Genomic DNA, 21,668 nt, shown 5'->3' with positions numbered 1-21,668 from the left:
ATTTTCTCACCGTCCGCTTTTTTTTTGTGTTTGTTTGTTTCTTTGCACAAATGCCAGTCATTCACTGTTTGTTACCCTTTTCTTTGACAGCTAGAGCTGGCAGCATGAATGACATGTAAACTTAATTATTTGACAGACTTTGAGGAGCGTGTGAAGAGAGCGAAATGTGGGAACGAATCTGAGGGAAACTTTCCGTTAACTCCCGAGTTAATTTTGCCGAGCCCGACCCCAATTTGTAGATTTTCACATTTCCTTTGGCACACGGATATCCAAGAGGTCTGCTTTCTCCTTACTTCTACAGCCATCTTTAAAAACAGAAAAACAAAACAGAAACACTCTTCCCACACTATTTGCATATATAAAATATCCTTTATTGATATTTTTGCAAGCATTAAGCTCCCTTCAACTGAGGTCAACTTCGTTTTCGTCTCACGGGTCAAACAATTCTTAGCCATCAGGTATAAAACAGAAAAGTCCAGGATAACATTTCCCTCTGATAACACTAAAAATAGCTTCCAGCAGCAGTCATGGATCAGATAACATCATACACATTTAGTACAGCCGAACTGAAAAAGAAAAAAAAATGCAGCTTTGACTACTCTAAGAGACAAACATCAATCACTGTAATAAATACAAAAAACAGACAGGCATGTAAATGTATAAATAACGTGAAGGTTATTACAAACACAAGAGCAGGTTAAAACCTTACAGGGGAGCTGTGGGTCTATCTACACTGATTGTTACGTTACTGATTGTATTTATGTTACACTGGGTTTGCCTGCACTGGAAACAGCCGCAGAAGGGATTGACATTTTTTCTGTTATTCAATACAGAAAGGTGTCAAAGCAAAAAGGATGTAAATCCTATTACTTTAAATCTTGAAAAAAAGGATGAAAAATAATATATATTTACATACACAGGTGATGTGTATTTAAGAAGTTCTGTTCTTCATGCCTGTGAGGAATGAAGAACAGTCCTTATTTACTTTGTTTTCTTAAAAAAAAACCTAAAAAAACAGAGTAGTTCGTATCAGAGATGAAAATCAATGTTTTTAATAGTTGTATATTTATTTGTGTGTCGACAAACATGCATACCTTATAAAAAACACACAGACATTAACAATGTATTTTACATGATGTATTTATATTAATTTATTGCATGTGCTTGCCTGTGTGTGTGTGTGTGTGTGTGTGTGTGTGTGTGTACGGGTTCGTACTATCCTGGTGGGGACCAAAATCTGACTTTTACTATCCTGGTGGGGACTTTCTGCACCGTGGGGACCAAAATCCAGGTCCCCTTGGGGTTGAAAGCAATTTTCACACTCAAAATGCGGTTTTACTGTCAGGGTTACAATTAGGTTATGGTTAGGTTTAGGGTAAGGGTTAGGGTTAGGCATTCATTTTTAATGGTTAGGGTTAGGGTAAGGGGCTAGGGAAAGCATTATGTCAATGGGATGTCCCCACGAGGATAGCAAACCAGACATGTGTGTGTGTGTGTGTGTGTGTGTGTGTGTGTGTGTGTGTGTGTGTGTGTGTGTGTGTGTGTGTGTTCTATCCTGTGAAAGTATGTATGTGTGTTCTCTGGTCGGCGTGGCTCAGTAGCGATGCTCTCCTCGTGTTATGTGAGAGGAGAACTCGTATCGATCTTGACTCCGGTGACCGCAGAGGTTGCACTCGAAGGGGTCTCTGAAGCCGTGGCAGCCCATGTGAATGGTGTACATGACGTGGTCCAGGAAGAGGACGCGGCAGTGTTCGCACCTGTACGCCCTCACCTGCTCCCCGTCCGCTGTCACTACTTTGAAGCCCTCGGAGGCCATCTCCATGCCGGCCCGGATGGCGTCGAACTGCCTCTGCTGCTCCTCCTTCACCAGGGGAAGCACGCCGTTCCTAACCCCCTGGGTGATGTGGTTGGTCAGGTAGATGAGGCCGGGGGCTGCTCCGGTCGGGCGATCTTCGTTGTTGCTCTCGGTGTCCGTGGAGTCCTGGCCGCTGTGGCTGGGCGAGCCGTCCTTCTCGCTGGAGGCAGACTTGGAGTTGGAGAGCAGTAGCAGGTTCTCGGCCGCACTGTCTTTGGCTGACAAGCCCGTCCCCACGTGGGCCTCTGTTGCCGGCTTGTGGAGGGGGTAGATGGAGCTGAGGCCCACATCGGAAGAGGAGGCCGGGGAGGTCTGGACCAGAGGCCGGAGCGACTCGGCGCCTAGGTAGCTGATGGCGCTGTTGATGGCCTGGTCGATGACGTGGGGCTGGATCAGCTCGCCTGCTCCTCCGTCATAAGAGAGGTCCGACAGACGTTTGTCACCTGAAGAGAAAGAGAGACAGAAGGGCAGGATGAGGTTCGTACTACACTGACACACTTTCACCTGCATCCTATCATCTCACCATCTTGACACTGAGCCTCTCTGGCTGAATCTTAAAATGAGTCACTTCAGTCTACCTCTTGATGTTCTATTTTTCTCCCTCTTTTGATTGTTTTTTGTTTTTTGTGTGGATATGAATCGCTTAAATGTAACATGTCTATGCAAAATCAAAGTAAATATTTCAATGTAGTCTTTTCCAGTGACGATTAAGCAAATAAAAGGTGCAGTCTGTGATCAGGCTGCACTGCATAGAACCAGGCTTGCAGAGAAAAATGCAACCCCAATGAACACAAACAGTCACAGTTACACTTTTTTTTCTTTCAGCAAACAGCAGCGAAATTGTATTGACACAAAAGAAGCAGATTTCAGCCCTTACCCACAAACTTCTGTGGCATAGTGCTCTTACGTTTAGCTACATTATTAGCTAGTCTGTCTAGCACCAAGGCTCTGTCAGATCCCGTTTGGCTCAAGTCTTCCCTCTGCTCAATCTGGTTGCTTTCTTCCTTTACTACTGGAAAGCAAGACAGAGAAGTAGATTTTAGCGTCAAAGTAACTGGAGTTTGTCCTGCTGGCACAAGCCTGATGGTGGTTTTCTCACAGAGCACAGAGCGGACTATTCTGACACACGTGAAGCACTTGGTTTACAAATATAACATTTGCTCATAATGATCTGTTTCCAGGTTTTAATGTAGAGCTGTACAGAACACTACGTATGAAGTGTCTAAACTTATATAGACAAAGAAACTGACTTAATTAGCTCGGATACCTACACGAGCCTATATTTAAATGGAAATGTAGCCTGTCTTGTTTTTTAGCAACAAAGACAGTGACTGTGATAGGCTGCTGTTCTGTGCACAGTTTCCTGCGTCCCGTGCTTAGGATAAAGTAGGTCATTAGATCTGGGTGAAAGTTAAAGCGCACGCCTCGTGAGGCACCAACCTGTGTAGATGGTGTTTTGCAGTCCCATACACTGGAGGTAGTTGTGACACCTCTCTTTGTGCTCTTCTAGAGAGCTGCGCTGCTTATAGCTCCGCCCACAGTAAGCACACTTGTGGGGTTTTCCAACTGCAAAAAAAAAAAAAAATTACATCAGTGAAAGCAGAGCAGTGCAATATTTTATGTAAAGTCTGATATTAAAACTTTTTTTTAAAAATAATTAACACAAAAGTGAGTTAAACGGCCATTTGATTGCTTCTTCTTGAAAGAACACAGGAAGGAATTGATGTTACGAATGCATTTTGATCAGATTAAGTACAAGATAAGGGCTGATTAGGGATCTGGCACAACCAGTGGTAAAAGGGGAAGAAAAGAGCACCACCTACAAAAATGTAAATGACAAAAAAACCAAAACAATTTCTGGGAGGCCCTGTGCAAGAACTCACAAGTAGAGGTTTATGTCTTAGGATGCCATAAGCTCTGCTGCTGCAGATAATGCTGAGCTCATGTCCTCTGTATTTATGGGTAACTCAGGTAGCAACTTAGTGTAGAGTGAACACAGTGCAAACTGAAACCTTATGATGGAGAGCAACATTTTTTATTTTTCACTAAGAAAATATATGCAGACAAATACTGATGATTTTTGCTATATTTTTAAATACAGAGAAAAAAAAAGCCATAAACCTAAATTGAAAAGTGCTGAAAATTAAATCCAAAATATGAAAAACTCTGGACAAGGAGGGGATTTTCTGCCCATACCTGGACAGACAAACAAAACAAACTCAATCCTGGTTTTATGAATGCTCATAAAAACAGCTGAAATTAGTTTAATGCATGCACTTTTTATTTTTGCATGCCTAAAATATGTGGCTAGCGTTTTGGGGGTTTTTAAGGAAAATAATTAGCCTTTTTTAACATATATTTATATTTAAATACATTCCTTTTGTATATTAGGAGTTACATTACTATGATAATAGTATTCTATGTCTTTAATATTATAAGTCCAGTTGTCTCCAGTTTGAAAGCTCTCCAGGCTGAATTTATATGATTAAAATTCAGCTCAATAACCAACATATATCAGATGCTTTAATCTTTCTCACTTACTTTTTTGTAGGTGCTGTTACATTTACGTTGTAAAATGACACAATCATGATTGTTATCCCTTCATTTTTCTGACAAACCCTTCAGAAGGAGAATTCTGTTTACACCCAAATTACACTAGCACGTACTTCTGCAAAGCATTTGAAAAAAAAAAAGTGACACCATATCTACACCCTGTCAACTTCCCTTTACATAGTCCCGAGCTCACGCTGCATGTGCTGCAGAAGTTGCTGTGCCTTTTGTAAAAATCGTCCAACATAAAAGTGCAGAAGTTTTCAGCAGGGGTGACCTTTGCATGCTCACCCGAGTGTGTGCGTAGATGGCCGGTGAGGGCGTCCCTCCTGCGACAGGCGTAGCTGCACAGGTGACACTTGAAGGGCTTCTCCCCTGAGTGGAGCTTGATGTGACGCAGCAGGTTGCCCTTCTGGGTGAAGGAGGCGCCGCACTGGGTGCACTGGAATGGACGTTCACCTGAGGACGAGAACAGACAGAGCAGACACACGTTACTGCAAAGATGTAAACACAAGGAAAGAAAGGGCAGGGGTGGGACAGAATAACTTGTATGTTTTATTGGCTTCTAATTTTCAGATTTTATGGATCGGATCAGATAGTTTGTTTCATTTTTAAGCTTTTCCTTGAGTGCATTAATCTGACTGTGTTTATTCCCTCCCTCCACTGACAGCGATAAAAGTCTTTGTCTTTTCTGTGCGGATGGAAAAGCTGCAGGGACGCGGGAGGTCGCCGCACTACAAGCCGGATGATGCGGCGTCTCCGGGGCGGAGAACGATCCAGCAGCCTGTGGGGAGGGTTTCACAGCAGAGTGACACTCCATCTCTCCATGCTCCCCCTGCCCCACCGACTTCTGGCGCTCTGATCGAACAAGAGCCTTTCAGACTCAGCCTGCCAGCTCCGTAATGCACCATTGCCTAGGTCAATTTGATCTGAAAATCTCATTTTTTCCTCTTCTTCGTCTCTAAAATAAGAGCGGCACATCACAATGCAAATTCAGCCTCATTTGAATAAAGCGAAGGAAACACTTTGTGTTGAGAGCCAGTCTTCCTGATCAGCGCTTCTGGAATAAACCAATATCCATCCTCTCCGAGTGTTGTGGCATTCTGTGAGAACGTTTTAATATGGCTTTCTTTTTTTTTCAAAGGCCCCCCCCACCCACGTAAAATAAGAGTCACCAGTGAAGCAGTAAAATATATAAAAAAGGAAATTCATTAAAAATGCATTTCAGGAGCAAAGACTCACCACAGAATATTTTCTATTTAAATAGGAGGCACTTCATTATATCTTTTATTGTACTTTCTTTTGCATTTACATTAGTCTACTGTTCCTTTCTTCCATTTTGAGTTTCATTAGTTTCTAAAGCCTGACAGTTAAGTGCCTTTTTCACAAATGTTCCCCACCACTGGTTTGGCTCCATTACAATAGAATATCAATTTTGAATTCTGAAAAACTTTTAATAGCCAGATAATTGTCACTTTGCAGAGATCCCATTTAATTGCTGCAGATATCCTGTTTCTCAACTGAGGGTATGTTTTCTTTGGACCAAGTTTGTCTCCGCTACTTTATCACACAATAACCTGATCAGTTACTATTGCTTGTCACGTGGCAATTCAGAGACTGTTAGATAAACAATCACGAATGCTAATGCTACATCTTGAAGTCTATTTCACGCGCGATATTAGGCTCTGCACGCACACAGCAAGATGCAAGCATGCTACAAGTGAGTGTGAGGAGGACTGCAAAAGAAGTTACTCTCAGAGAGTGTGTATGTGTGCATAGTGACATTGCTTGTGTTCCTGAAAAAAATTTATGTTTGGCTAAACAGGCGGAGGAGCCACAGCGCACACCTCTCTACCCCTAAATCCATCTCCTTTATACTAACAGTGAACATGGGTGCAAAGGAAGGGCAAGAAGTGTTGCAGACGGCGTGGCTTACCAGTGTGGCTTCGCTTGTGCACCATCAACACATTGGGGCCAATGCAAACTATCCCACAGATATCGCACTTGAGCTTCCCGTTGGGCAGCCGGATACCGCCGGCCGAGGAGAAGGCCTTGGCTTCGGGGCTCGGCTGTGAGCCGTTCACCTTGGCCCCGGAGGCATCGATCACGCGCAAGTCTTCCGCGCACTCCTCCTCCTCCACACCGTTCATGTCACAGGCCAGCCCATTCTCCTCATCACTGCGAGCCTCAACTTTAATGTTACAGGCTGGAAAAGAGGGCAAGGGGGGGCCACGGTTTAGAATACGAGCATTTTTGTTTCTTGCATGATGTTAAATACTAAAGATGGGTAATTTATCAGTGTGATATTGATACTGTGGCATGAGAAGTTAGAGAGCTGTTTATCCCAACACTGTGTTTTTAATATTCCTACTTTTAGAAATCTTTTTTTCATTTTTTCGTTTTTTGCTTTTTGAATAAAGAACCATGATGCTGAACTCATACTGTGATTTCCAGCTATTAAACTGAACTTTACTGATTTTTTAATTTGTGACAAAATATACCTGGCTTTATTTTAATTTATTCCTATATAGAGAGATATTGTTTTCAGTGGAGCTCTGCACATTCTCTGTTTACTCCTGTTGGAATAAGCACCGTAAGCTGTAACACAGAAACTGCAACTGCCCTAACTAGGGCACCAACAGCTTTGTAATAGCAACTTCCTTTAGTGCACGTTTTCTTGTGAAGAGGGATGCTGCATCAGCCCTTCAGAAACTTTCCCTCCTATTTCAGACATTTTATTCTGAATTCACATTAAAAGGCAAAGCTCTTCATAAGGGCACACAGGTGGACAGCATGTCTACTGTTTGAGGATGTCAGTGAGGAGATGAAGAAACATGCCGATCATCTCACACCATCACACTTTGGTGAAGCAAATGACAGCAAGATAAACAGGAAACAGAGACACAGGAAGCAGTGCGAAACTAGGGACACGCGCGGTATCTATCATAGCAACCGAGCGAACAACACAGATATACAGCCATGTGGGCTCTTCACACTCGTATTCATTTGCAAAGGTCTTTGTGTCATTTTGTACATTTCTAGCTTTTTAAAGTGCAGAAAGAAAATTATACCCGAGCGATCAGCACCTGCTCTTATCTTATCTGTAGAAAAGCTTTAAAAAAAAACAATACACACTGTAGCATGTATTCGATGTCCAGTGTTCCAAGGAAAATAGAAGTGCCCTGTGTGATTAACTCTCAGCCGCTTCATTTTCCCACCAATGGACTTAAGAAATATTTAAGAGAACTGACAGATCATGTAAGTCCCGCAGCTACCAACCTGTGGTTTGCATGTCACAGTGACAGCCTGATTTCCCCATGCCTCTACCTCTGTTTGTACAACTGAAGAGGAAGAAGTGGAAATCATGAAATATAGGAATCCATGGAAAAGGGGAAGCTTCACAAAGAGGGCCTGTCTAACTGAAATACCAAGAATTATGGAGAAGTGACAGAAAGGGAAGCATGGGAAAGGAATTGTAAAACAGCCTGTAACTGAAACAGTTTTTTTTTTCTAATGCAGGAGTGTTGTTTTCACCGAGAGTCACTGAGGGGGCATAAATCCCCTAATGTACATTTTCCACAAAGGGAAGAGTGAAACATGAGAATTGAGTAGGATCACGAGATGTTGGTGATCATCCCTTTTCTCATAATCTGACAGTCCATACCCATACTTTTGAAAAAAATGTGTTTTATTTATTTATTTATTTATTTTATGTCACATGAGAAATAATCTCATCTGTTAAACTGCTGGGTTTATTGGACAGACTTGTATTTTGCTGGGGAGATAAGCTAAAAGACACACCAACCATGCAAAGAAAGGAAAGAAACAGTTTTGCTGTCTATAAAAAACAAAAGTGTGGTTAGAATGCTAAATTGGCCATCATTTATGTTACATAACCAAGTAGGAATTAGGGGCTACACAGCATTCAAAATGTCCTTACAATGCACCACAGATGAGCATGGCATGTAAGTGGGGATTGCTCTGTTATTGTGTTTAGTTTCAGTTACAAGCTGTCTGTTTTTACAGACGTTTACGACTTATTTTAACGACTATTTACGGACATTAAAGAAAAACTATAAAATTTGTTTCACCCTCAGTTTGATCAGTGACTTAAATTAGCTTCAGTCAAATATGTCAACCATTTATCTGTTACTTGTTGCTATCTTTCTGAGTTTTCACGAATCAGCTGTTTCACATTATATCAGTTAAAATAACAACTGTCTTTGTTTACGTAGCTTAACGTTGCTGCTATCCACTAGCTATTAGCTAGGCATTTAGCCATTAGCCTGCTCAAACTTGATCTATTAGAACCATTTATTTGTGGGTTTTTATCAAAATTATATAAGACATTTCTCCATTGTTTTTATCCATCAAACTGTTAACCATTATATTTAGCATTAGCTTTAAGGTCTCCTTCTGGCTACTTTTAACTATAATCATTTGTCCCTTAATTTTAGCTAGCAATTTTGATCATTTATCTGTTACTTTTGGATAACACCATGTAGTTCTATAATTTATCTATTACTTTTAGGTAACTAATTGATCAATTAACCACTACCACATATTTCGGTTTATCTGTTGGTTATGACGTTCCTAATAATGATTCTGTTACTTTTTAAGCTAACCTTTCTGTGACAGCTAACTGTATAGCACTTCCAATTTATGTACACTCTCAGCAAGTCATGTTTAGGTTATTCAATGTGATACAATTAATTAAATAAAACAAATTCAGTAAGATAAAAATTAAAATAATCTACTTCTGCTACTGGAAAAATGTGTCTACATTAATAAACGCAAATGCAGCAATCCAGCAGTTCCCCTGGTAAAGTTACCTCGTCACCGATTTATGGAATGTTGTTGCTAACTGTCTTTACAGATACAAACAGAAATCACAAGCTGTGTAGCCAGAGTCATCTTTTTTGAAGATTTTACGTTACATTTATTGCAAAGTGTACGTCTATGAGGTTCTCACTTTAACCACTGAGGGTTTTTTTCTCATTGAAAAAAACATTTACATGACTATGTGTTAGTGTAGCTTAGCTGTAGGGATTTTTTTGAGTACAAGTTATGAATTTGCATTTGCATATCACAGAACTCGAAAGCAAAACTCCATAAGTGGCTATACCACTTCAATCCTGCTAATTTAATTTATGGTTTTAGCCGCAAAACCTTCAACTGCCACAGCGTAATGGATAATTACACTGTTTTTAAATGTCGATGGACATTGTAAAATGTACATAAATTACGTGCACATTAGCTTTTGAAAGAATTCTCTACCCCCCAAAAAATACAGAACTGATCCAAGAATAACGCCTTTTCACAGTGAGGCAGGTGTACAATTTCAGGAAATGGTTGATACAAAGCGGGTGGAAAAAAATGTGTTTATCTATTATCATCTAATACACCAGTGTAGCTTTGAGATTATCAACCAGCTGGAGCAGAAGGGAACCATGAACACTGGGCTGACACCCACTTCTCATGGATATGGGGAAGTTGTGACTAAATTGGGAATAGGAAGAAAGCTTTTGCTTTACATCGTGTTTGTCATGAACATCACACATCCTGATTTACTCATTTTGGGAAGCAAGTGTCAGATCACAGTAGACAAACAAAACAGGTCTCAATAAAATGGTTATAACCTGATACGGATCTAATCCTCACACTACAGGTAAAGAAACAGCACGCCCTGGAGCAGTGACTGGAAAAATAATTAACAAGTAAAATGCTAGAACTTTAGAAAGGAATAAAAAGAAGAAATAAACTAGCTGCATTGACAAGGATGCATAGCGGGTAGGAAGCAACACAGCACTGTGCTCTGCAGCGTGGAAACACAAGGAGCCACTGGAGGTTCCTGTTACTGAGTTGTGCTGCTCTCACTGCCTGAAAATAACCCTGTGTGCAAAGTAGTGGAACCACAAGTGTTAAACCACGCCAGCAACACACTGAACACAACTTGCAGGAACACCAAAAACAGCCTGCTTTTTGCCCTCACACAGTTTTTTTTTCGTTTTTTCGTTTTTTTTTTTAACTCGCCTCCATGCTTTCGGGAACTAGACTGCTCAGTCTCCTTCTCAGTCTCATGTCTCTGACATCGCCGAGGAGCTATCTGAATCACTGAAAATGAAAGCGAAATCATTTCACTGGGATGTTGTGAAGGTCATCTTACAGTCTTGTGACTTTAACCGAGTCTCTGTCTCTGGGCTTATGTTCGGTGTAACAGACACAAGGCGGTAAAAACGTTTCTTTCACGAAATGGTTAAATAGGCGTCACATATTAACCTCCCTCGTGCGTGTAGTCATACATGTGTAGCTTGTACCACAGCGAATGTGCGCCAACAATGACGTTCCCAGGCTATAAAGACTCACTTGCAACAGGAAATAACCTGGGTTTCGAGGTTTTAAGCTTTCGATACTTTGAGGTCCCATGTCCCACATATAGTCCCCCCTCTTTTTTCACTAAAGAGAACTGAGCAGCACATGATCCTGGGCGATAATTATAACTCATTTGGGCTCTTATCACTGAGGCAGTGATGCATAGATGTACCAGATACTTGCACTTCCCTTCTTTCTTTTTGTCCCTTATATAGACACACACTCGTGCGAAGGGATTGAAAAGAAACTCGCACGCAGAACATAAAGTCGTACACCCAGCTGCACCTTCTTTCCCTTCTTTACAGGCTGCCAATGAAAGTCAAACATTTAGATAATGCTCAGGCCGACCATTTCCCATTTTTTTCGGTTGACTAAGACGTGCATGTGTGATGTAAAACGTGGTTCCACACACATCCTCCGTTACTCGGCTGAACACGTGTTGATTGTTTAGACTCACAGATTCCTGCCTGTGTCGGGTTCAGCACCTGACAGCTCAAAAGTAGGAAAGAGAGAGCCTTTGTGAGTAAGCAGGTGTGCGACCTATGTGGTGCGGTGATGCGCTCTCCGAGCTTGGCCCCGTTCCTGAACTCTTTATCTCCAGGAGTGTTGAAACTGCCTGATGGCAAGTTCTTCTTAGGAAACTCTTACACATCCTATTTCAGTTTCCTCTCACATCTTATTTTTGACTGTGCGCTGCTAATCTTTGCCGTTATCTGGATGTAAGTGGAAAAATACTGATAAGATGGTCAATTTTGAGCCATTCTGTTTTTTCTTCTTTTTTTTTTTGCATTCTATCTCCTATATGTGATATATAAAGATTTCAAGTAATTCATTCAATAGATGAAAGTAGCTAATGTTTTTGACATTAAAAAGGCACAATACACACAAAACAACTATACTGTTTGTCCTATGAAAGGTGAATGCTATGTCCGGTTATCTTGCTGTCATATAAAACCGATCAGCCTTTAATGACCAGTAAACATTTCCTGTTTCACAAACCGCCCATGTTAGGAGACTTGAGATAAACATATGTCACTGATGTGAGTCCCCCTTGCATTCTCCATCCTGATTTTCACTATGAGATTCCCTGGCTTGCTGTTTGCAAACTCAAATCAAGGCCACATTAGCTATTCCTTAAGATTCAGCTTATTAATGACGTGCCATGGATCAAAGGGATTTTTTTTTTTTTTTACCTTTCCTGCCAATGACCTAAATGTGTCTCTTTGCAGCTTTAAATTAATTTTTCCAAGGGATTTGGAACAGCAAATATCTCCCACTGGATGTTCATTTGATTAATTTTATGCTTTTTTTTAACATATATGTCACACTTTTGATCCTCACATTACTTTCACTTAAGCGCTTTACTCTGATTTGGATGCTTTGGGAATGATACGTCTGACTACTGCTGGGAAGGGCACTGCAGTCGTTTAGGCTTGTTTTTGATTGCCGCTTCATGGGATATATTCAATACATCAACATAATTTTGCTATCACACACTGATTTTTTTACTTTCATTTTAATTCACAGAAGCAGCAGTGACGGTCAGGCTGCGCTTGAGTTACCTTTGTCCCCTCGGTTGTTCTGCTGCTGGGTGGAGCCGGCTGACAGGTCTTCAGGGACAGCCATGGGCTCTTCTGCCTCCTCGGACGCTTCATTGGCAGGGGGACTGTCCCTGTCTGGGGTAGAGACACACACCAGCAAACACCCATCACTCACTACGCAACCCCCGCGACATGACTCATTCAGGGGTAGCAAAATTACCTCTCCGTCCTGTAAAAGCCTGTTTGTGGGCCTATTGTATCTACTTTGTGCATTCTACAGCTCAATCATGCAGTAGGCGAGCGTTTACCTGGCATCTGGGCTATTTCCTGGGCCTCCTCTGTCTCCATGCGGTGCAAGTACTCTAATGGGAGAAAGATAGAGATGTAGGTGCGTGTAAGTTTAATCATGTGCAGGCGCAGGAAACAACGTTATAAAAAGCTAGAGTGGAGTAAAAGGGTGTACTTCTCGGCGTGACTCCATAACCTCGCTGAGATCGTTCTTGTCACAGCCGCAGATACACCACTCTCCCTCACATTACATTACAAAGAATTACAGACATTTTCATTACAAGTCTGACAGAAAGACGGAGCATGGAGAGCAGCTCAGGCCCCGGCTGATGGGGGCCCTGCTGGTAGCGCGGGGTTGCCGGGAATAGGCTTTCAGACCACATTTGTTATTTATTGTTAATTTCCTGCCACATAATCATCCCAAAATGCAAACTGACTGCCGCAAAATTAAGCAGAAAATTAACTGGCCCCAGGTCACCGGGGATGCGGGTGTTTGCCGTGCCCAGCTGATCGGCGTTCGTGTTCTCTCTAATTTACTGAGCATGCATCACTGAGCCCGCGGCCTGAGTGCAGACACACGCAAGCCACAATCAGAAACAAAGAGAGGGAGGGAAAAGCGAGAGAAGAAGAAGAAGATGAGAGAAAGGCTGCGAGAAGCAGGCAGAAGGACAGAGAACTTCTCTTTATTTATTTATTTTTACACTCCCCCCCCCCCCCTTTTCTTTTTTAGCAAGAAGAGGCAATCGAGTCCAGAAGCGCTCCTCCGGCCAGGGCTGCATATCTGAGGAGTCACCAATGCTCGTGGCCCCATTAATAATGGATGGCCCTCAGGCCTGCAGCAGATGGGCCCGACAGCCTCAGCCCCAGCTCCGCCACTTCAAGAAGCCCTCGGTGGGGCCGCTGCCCAGTCCAAGCAGCCACACAGGGAGAAGTGAAGCTCCCGAAAATAGCGAAACAAACCCAGGGGAGAAGGGGAACCTAGCCCTTCCTGTTTTACTGACAGATGGCTCCACACATTTGGAACAAATAGTGGGAAGCAACGGGGCCGCTCTGTCGCAACGCACAAGATTCTGCGGAGTCAAGTCAGGAGCTCAAAGGCCTGCAAGACACTCAGGATGCAAGTGCGAGAGGAGGGAGAAAGGGTGGCGGGGGGGGGGGGGGGGCATAGGTCACTGGTGCAGATGATTTGTTCAGCATAACACGGTGGTGTTGCGTGTACTGCGCTGAGCAACGACTCGGCAGCGCCGTTCCTCAGCATCTGGAGTTTGCAGGTCGGGGGCAGAGGGAGGTGTATTCTCATGTGCCCTTTTTTTGGGCAGATGGTGAGAGGGGAAACACGGATGTGTTGGCGGGGGGGCTTTGACAGAAGTTTACAAAAAAGAGAGAGAGTTCCTACATTCAGCCACAACCCACTTGCGTAGGCATGTGGAAAGTAAAGTGCATGTAGAATATTCAGGAAATTATTTTTTTTGTTCAGAGCTCTCAGTAGTATTACACTCATGGCACTTTTTTCCTTGTGTTTACCGACAGCTCTGTTTTTACTTTAAGTGCTTCTACTTTAACATACTTTTGGCATTTGGTGATCATCAAGTTAAGACTCAGACTGAAAGTAGAACTTTTTGATAAAAGCCGGAGCACGACTAAAACATTTCCATCTAACTATCCAGACTTATTAATTATTCTCCTTCTCAAATCAGAGTGAAATTATTGTGTGTGTGTGTGTGTGTGTGTGTGTGTGTGTGTGTGTGTGTGTGTGTGTGTGTGTGTGTGTGTGTGTGTGTGCGTTGGCGTACGAGTGTCAAAGTGTATGAGTGTACGAACTGGGGGCAGGTGGAATCTTTCAGGCGGTGAAATAGGAGTCACAGAAAAGACTTCTAACACAGAGCGCAAAGGGGGGACTGGAACAGTTTTGGTCGGAGTACGTCAACTGAGGAGAGGCAGGAAGAGGCTTGTGGGTTGACAGAATTTTCGGTCCTCCTCCTGTGTGTTTGTACGTGCGTGCGTGCATGTGTGTGTGTGTGTGTGTGTGTGTTTGGTGGATGGTTGTGGCAGTGAGTCGCTGGGGGTGGGGGTAGCGAGGTGCAAAGCTACACCAGGGAGCAGGGTGGAGATGAGAAACACACGAAACCGTTAACAGATACTGAGGACCACACCAGCAAAGTCTGGATACCCTGGAGAAAGCTGACACAGTGGCGTGTGTGTGTGTGTGTGTGTGTGTGTGTGTTTAGATTAATGCACAGTTAAAACAAACTGAAAATATGAAGGATTTTTTTTTTCACTTGGAACTTTCTACTGATTAAACATCATAAATATGACTGAAGGCCCAGTATTTTTAAAACAAGTTTATACTTATATTTTTTGGCAGCAATTAAATATTTTAAATAAATTAAACTATATCTGCAGATAAACAGCAGTGCTGTGACACGGCTATGTGAATGCAGCTTCATCACACTTCGCCTCACATCAGGAGCCCCACTTTGAGTGATTTCTACTTTTCTACTCATACGCTCCACTCAGACTTTCCACTTTTAACTGAACCGTCTGAGTGACAATTATCGAAAAACATCTCAAATAATAATGATCCGTCCTGTGAGTTTTGCAATAAGTAACAACGCCGTGGGCGCCTTCTTATCAATAACGAGGAAAAGAGATGATCCCACACTGCCAAGCAACGTGGTGCGCGGACACCTCTGTTCGTGTGTGCATGCAGAGATGCTCATCAGTAATTCATGAAATGTATGGGTGGAAGTGGGCAGATAGTGTTAGCAGATGTGTTCTGGGAGTCTATCATTGGAGGAGGGTGGTGGTGGTGGTGGGAGAGCAAAGGTGCGCTGAAGAAGAAGTTTCCTTCATTTGCATCTGACACACTTCACTACTCTGCTATTCAGACAGTACAATCATTTTAATAACTGTCTGTCTTCCTCTAACCCCTCCACCCCCCTCCCCCTTTCACACCCCCCTCCTACTTCTGTTTCTACTGACAAGAAAGATGATGTATCTGCAGACAGATTTGCAGCACTTTCAGCACTTCTCTTTCCAACTGAGCTATGAAAAAAGCCCTATGTGCGCAGGTACTGAGCTCCGTTTACAAGTTCAGAAATCAAAAATGAGTTTTCTGCTATTTTATTTGACTTTTCGTTTAGTTTATTTATTATCTTACATTTATTGTTAAAGTAGATAATTGCTTTACATTTGCGGAGAAATATATTTTTTCTGCTTGACAGTAAACTTGAAATGTGTTACTAAAAAATTAGGACACATCAGAGAAAGATGCTTTCCAAGTTTAAAAAAAATTAATTAATGCCAACTTATTTTACGTCCCACAAACGCCACTTTTAAACACACAGTTAATTATAGTTAATAAATAATAATTTAGAGAAGGGTTAAATATATATATTTGAGGAAACTCAGCTTTCTTGGACTTCTGTTTTTTATCGCGTTTAAAAAGAAAAAAAACCCCGATCATTTCCCCCCATCTCTTCGGCGGTGAATCTTTCAGTTTTCTGCCTGGGCGTTGATGAGCAACTTTTTCACCTTTGAGCGTCAGCAGCGTGAAAAGTTTCATCAGTCCTGCCTGTTTTCTTCCCTTCACACAGACGCCTTACCGGCTAACCGAGACTGCGGTTCGATTCTGAACAGGCCGACACAAAGATTAACGGAACGAGAAATGCTCAGAGCGACTGATTTGTGTGTAAACTCGAGCCGCTTGGGAGAGCGCGTTTAGTCGGTGCGTACTGATTTCCTGTTTAAGCAAAAACATGTTCGCATTAGTTTAGGCCCCGGTCAATTTTGCGCTTTCAACAATTTAAAGAAAATTATTTCCTGAAAAAAAAGTTTCTTTTAAATATCTTAATAAACTTGAGGCACTTTTAAAACAGGGCCCTAAAGTTTACAGAGTGCGCACATCTGTTGCAACAGGTGCCGTAGCCGAAGAGGGAAAAACAGTTAAACGAGTTAAAATGATAACGAGCCCCGAGCCGATCTGTATGAATTCTTAAAGAAAATGTGATTCGGATTTTTATAGAAGTCGAATTAATTGGAAAATAATTTATCCATATTTCCCAAAAGAGAGAGAGAGAAAAAAAGACGCAAGGAAAATGGGGAACATTTCCCTCTACTTCCCTTAAATTACTGCTCGTAGCTTACAGACACAGACAACGCTTTAAAAACAATATATTTTCCCCGATATATTATTGAAATACAGTCTTGTTATTTAACCCGTTATAAACTCTGTGGCAGAAGAAAATTACGCGCATCAAACGGGACCTTGATGCTGAGGCGCACCTGCACCGAAACTATAAGGAGAGTCTTTTCCAGTCAGGCGCAAATGTCTCCTAAACCATTTCACTGCCATCGAAATCACTTTAGAGGTGTTGACCTAGCCTTTGAGGTGAGAGCCGAGCTGAAATGTGCGGTTGAAGTCACTTTACCTGCTATTCCTTGAGTTTGCAGTATGAAGTTCTTCCAACTCTCCCCGGCTCCATGTGCAGAAGGTCGCAGCGCCGCGGCGGCCCCATGGAGCTGCGCCCTGAGTCCCTCCCCTCTCCACTGCACTTCCTCGTTCCAGCCCAACATGACTATGTCTCTCAGCTCGGCTGAGGCATTTTGCTTGCTTTTATCCACAGTCTGCAGTGGGGAGTCGAGCCACCGAACCCCTGGCACTTGCTTTGTGCCGTGCCAATAAAAGCTGACACCCAGTAGACCATTACTGGCAGCCATGCATGAGATGGGATGAGGCGAGCGAGGAGAGTGGACCATTCATTGTTTATTTATTTCATTCACACCGAAGAAGCTGATTGGGGTTGGGGGAGGTGGGGGGGTAGTGTGGGCTGGAGGGAGGGTGGGGGGGGGGGGGTTACTCCTCACTTGCATATTGGACAGCTCCCCTTCTGTCACCTGTTCTGGCACTCTGAAGCAGTCCATGAAATTAACACAAGTGTTTCCCATATAATGAGCTTTTCTTCTTCTTCTATTTAATGTTTCATCCAGTTTGCTTCCCCCACCCCCACCTCTCTGTGCTACCTCTAGCGTCATAGCCTCCTGTCCTGTACCTTAACGCAGCACGAATGCAGCGTACACAATCAGGATTACGTCTGAGCCTGAGCAAACAGTTGCATCTCTTAACATTAGCCTCCTTTATTACTTCCTGTTTTAAAATGTGTGTACAGTAAGTGCATCCTCTCTCAGTCCTGCAGCAGATCATCATTCAGATATGCATTAATTTACTGAAATGTGGTTTTCCCTCTGGTTTCATGAGCAGGAATCTACAAACCAACACTGGGCCACCGGCTCCAAGTGTATCAGATGTGTTAGTTTCAGATGCTGCCACTGCTACCAGCATTCACATTAAAGTCAATCATCTCAGTTCCAACGCGGCGACAGCTCACATGTTCTCAAAGTCGAGCTATCACATCTGCTTACAGTACGGCGATAACACACACGCAACTGCTGCCCGGTGACAGCCGCACACACCATTATACAACACTGTACTTCTAAGATGCTTTCTGCCCTACAGTTTGTTTTATTGCTAACCTGTGTGGCAGCTTCTAAAGCAGCCCTATAGGTGACTCCTGAGCGGACTGCCCACATATGGAGTCTGAATTTGTTCAAATAAATATACATTTTGGACTGAAAATGAAGAAAATTCCAAATAAAACAGGATTTGCACACCACCGTCGACTTTAAAACTCACTTTGAGATACGTCCCGTCACTAGTATCTCATGGTGGAGATTGTAATGTAGTTCAGTTTGAACCCCTGCTTGATCAGCTGTGTTTACATGTATAAATGAATCTAGCTGATTAAGTTGGACGAGTTTGCACTTCATTTTACAGAATATGTGATAGTTTATACCCCACTATTTTCACTCTCTCCTTGTGGCTGTTTTTTCCCAGTGTCCCACAAGCCCCAAAGAGGGCTCTTATCTCAGGAGAGGCCGTGTGGCTGGATTGCTGAGTCACCTTTCGCGGGAGGCTGCCCTTATCTCCTAAGAAGCACAGCATTCAGTTGGTTGCAAAAGGAGGAACTTTGGGCAGGAGCAATGCGGCATGCTGTGTCTTCATGGCCATAATATGGATTGCAGCAATGCTCGCTGACTTCCTCATAGCTTCACAGTCGGTGCTGCTTTTTTTTCTTCTGTAAGGTCCGTTTTAACGCATGACATGCAAAGGTGTGAACACGCTGCAGGATGGGTTAACTCCAGAGGTCGCGCAAAGGGAAGGCTGGGACGAAAAATGTGACTCAGCGCTACTGGTGACCTCGAAGATGTCGGTTCATGGCTGTGATCGCCTGCGATAAGAGATGCTGTCCCGTTCAGTGACACAGCAGCTTCACTTCAGCCGAAATTTTAGAGAAGTACCAGCAGAAGTGGGATCAATATTCAGATCTTCCCTCTAATGCCTGACTTGTTCAATTCTTACTGGTCGTTTGGAAATGCTCTCAAACTTCAAGGTTTTATAAGGTTATTATAACTCTGTAGCATCGAAAATGACACATGCGACATGCATGGAGTGTGTCTCAAACTGCACAGAACCCTTTGCTCTCTCAGGTTAATCCACAATCTGAAGCAAGCCATGTTGTTGTAATTAATATCATTATCTAGCAAGCCTCAAAACATCATCAGGCAATGTAGCCGGCTGACTAACATACAATAGGCTGCGGACGGTTCTTATTTCATGGATCTTTAAGCAGTATTCACTGTTTCACATTTGGAACCATGAGCAGCATGTAACCCTTAATTGGTTTCAACACCTTAATAAGTCAAAGACGTTCAAGACCGATAATCACATTAAATAGTCCAATTTATCTAAAAAGTCAATTGCAAAGTGAAAAACTCTCTTTCTTTAGGAATGCATTATGCTGCGAGGATGTCAGAGTAAATTAAATTCCCCTCTGCACACTAAAGCATCAATTTCCTTATGGTAATTATCTGCTGGAATAGACGTGTCACTAGAAGGAGTCAGGCATGCTTGACATTTAGCCTTTTTATGGAGCGGCGATGAGTAAAAATTAAGATGAGGAAAAGGAAATTAATCTGCAGCCCGGGCAAGCATTGAGAGATCCTGGAGGATAGTGGCTGAATCAATCATGGTGTTTGTGAGCCTGTTTTGAAAAGGAGCCGGTGATGAGATTCAGACCACAGGCTGGAAAATCTAAGCTGGAGGAGGAGGAGGAGGTTTTTAGCAAATAGAGTTATGATTGCTATGAGAAGTCTTACGTAGTCCTGTTGGTCTTAAACACAAAGTAAATTGGGTGCTATACAGTAAGGCCGTCTCACTCTCAAGATTATTACCACTGTCGTGTTGTACGCTGAATATGTATTGTACCACCAGGTGAAATAAATACTAGAAACATGGCTGCAGACAGCCACATTATTAGGGGTTAAACAGTGAGCTTTAAAAGGTGGCGTTGTCCTCTGCAATTTCATGCATTTGTACGCTAAGCTAAGCAGTTAAGAGAGTCCTGCTATCTAACTGTGCAAGAAAGCCAAGGAGTTAATTGCCTAACATGTTCCTCAACTTTCTAGTGTCTTTCAAAAGTCATAAAATTAATGCAAAACAACAGTAATTACAACTGAAAAGGCTCGCTTTAACAAAACAGCTGTTTTTTAGCATAAGTTGTTTAGCATAATAATCTGTGGCTGTTAGACATCAATCACCAACAGAGCTGTGAGCTGATATCGTGCCAAAAGGAAGGGTGCTGCCTCTAGATTCACTGGAGTCGCAGCAGCATAAAGGAAAAGGGATAAATCTTAACCTTTCCATGCACATAATTCACTTTACTTACCAATTTTCTCAGCGATGCATTAACTGGTGACATCTTTTAAAAAAAGAGAGAGAGATTGCATTTACTGCACTTAATAATGCTCTGTTACTTTGACAACTATGTTGGAAGTCGTGTAGTTCTTTGTCTGTGATGGGTTTGATGGAGAGGTGATATCATATTTCTTGCTGTGTAAAGAGTGCTTTGGACAAATATCAGCATGAAACAGGACTGACGGAGTTCAAAGGCAGTTTAGGGTCATTAAACAAGACACAATGGATGATATTTGCAGACTTGCTAACATTTCTTTTCAGTCTATATTTGGGATTCAAATGTGTCTGTCCAGAGGTCAGGGGCCTACGTGTGAGGGTAACGTTTTTTCATGCTTTCACTTGGGCCAGCGAGCTGCTGGTGTTCTGTGGTGAGGTTAGCAGCATTAAAGCAATAAGTAACTTTTGCCTCCAAAGTCTTCATGTCAAAAATTAGGACTTTCTAGGCTTCTCAGTTTAAAAACGGTTTTTTTTTGATTATTTTTAATTTAAGTCTCTTTTGAGTGCCCTCACTTTTTGGAAGTGCAATAATAAATAGCTAAATAAAACACAAATGACACTAAATATACAATAATTAAAAAGAAAAGATGCATGTATTAGTGATCACACAACCCAAAGTCCTCACATGTATCAACTTTGTGCTCAAGTACAAAATCCTCATGAAATGTAAATCTAAACAAAGTATAGATGAAGAGAAACAGGAAAACCATCTCATCCCTATTTCCTGTCTAAGCGTCAAGCTGCACTAACCGCAGACATAAAGCTATTGCTGCCAGGCACATCATAATAATGTCAATGTGCATTACAGTCGCATCTACAGAAATCTAAGCGATGTATATACTGAAGCCCACAGACAGCATTTTGAATGCAGATTAGCCTGTTTAGTCAAAATGGATCTGTAAAGCTGCCGTAATTTGTATACTGTTAAAAACGTAACGATAGCGCTAAAAATCCTGACTTTCCTCAATATTTCGCCCCTCTCTTTGCCCTTCATGACAGACACACACACACATAGAGTAAACGAGCAAGCAAGCGAGTCAGTGAGAGAGAGCAAATATTTAAGAGGACAATGCAACGCACTCACTACCCAGAGTTAGAAAACCACTCATCTAAATCAGGGAAATTATGATAATGGGGCATCTCATTATTCTTTAACTCACTCTGAATAACTCACTGACATCACATCATCGTAGATGTATTCATATAAACAGATTGGATGGCGTGAATAGGAAGCTGACACCTTCGAGCCCTC

General features: G+C 42.4%; 1 protein-coding gene across 5 annotated transcripts; it reads right to left on the bottom strand.

Annotated features, from left to right (window-relative positions):
- Positions 1-374: 374 nt before the first annotated feature.
- ikzf1 (IKAROS family zinc finger 1 (Ikaros)) lies at positions 375-17,364 on the bottom strand. Of its 5 annotated transcripts, none has more exons than XM_063492139.1 (8): positions 17,037-17,364; positions 12,627-12,680; positions 12,340-12,453; positions 6,342-6,611; positions 4,697-4,864; positions 3,296-3,421; positions 2,733-2,867; positions 375-2,298 (listed from the first exon to the last, which is right to left on the bottom strand). In XM_063492139.1, the coding sequence occupies exons 1-8, from the start codon at positions 17,362-17,364 to the stop codon at positions 1,595-1,597; spliced, it is 1,899 nt and encodes a 632-aa protein (XP_063348209.1). In that variant the 3' UTR covers positions 375-1,594. The 5 variants fall into 5 exon arrangements, with proteins under 5 accessions (XP_063348209.1, XP_063348210.1, XP_063348211.1 ...); XM_063492140.1 differs by having other exon boundaries at positions 2,733-2,864; positions 17,037-17,330; XM_063492141.1 differs by lacking the exon at positions 2,733-2,867 and having other exon boundaries at positions 17,037-17,330.
- Between the last annotated feature and the right edge of the window lie 4,304 nt (positions 17,365-21,668).

This window comes from Pelmatolapia mariae, linkage group LG13 (genome assembly GCF_036321145.2).
Source record: "Pelmatolapia mariae isolate MD_Pm_ZW linkage group LG13, Pm_UMD_F_2, whole genome shotgun sequence".
NCBI classification, from domain to species: domain Eukaryota; kingdom Metazoa; phylum Chordata; class Actinopteri; order Cichliformes; family Cichlidae; genus Pelmatolapia; species Pelmatolapia mariae.
This window is presented reverse-complemented; position numbering and strand designations above follow the sequence as displayed.

Bases quoted from the DNA above. Each gene is read 5' to 3' on its own strand.
- ikzf1 (XM_063492139.1), bottom strand. From the start codon at position 17,364: ATGGTCCACTCTCCTCGCTCGCCTCATCCCATCTCATGCATGGCTGCC. The intron at 12,681-17,036 runs GTAAAGTGACTT...TTCTCCCATTAG, and splicing joins GCAAACTCAAGGAATAGCAG to AGTACTTGCACCGCATGGAG. The intron at 2,868-3,295 runs GTTGGTGCCTCA...CTTGCTTTCCAG, and splicing joins GCAAAACACCATCTACACAG to TAGTAAAGGAAGAAAGCAAC.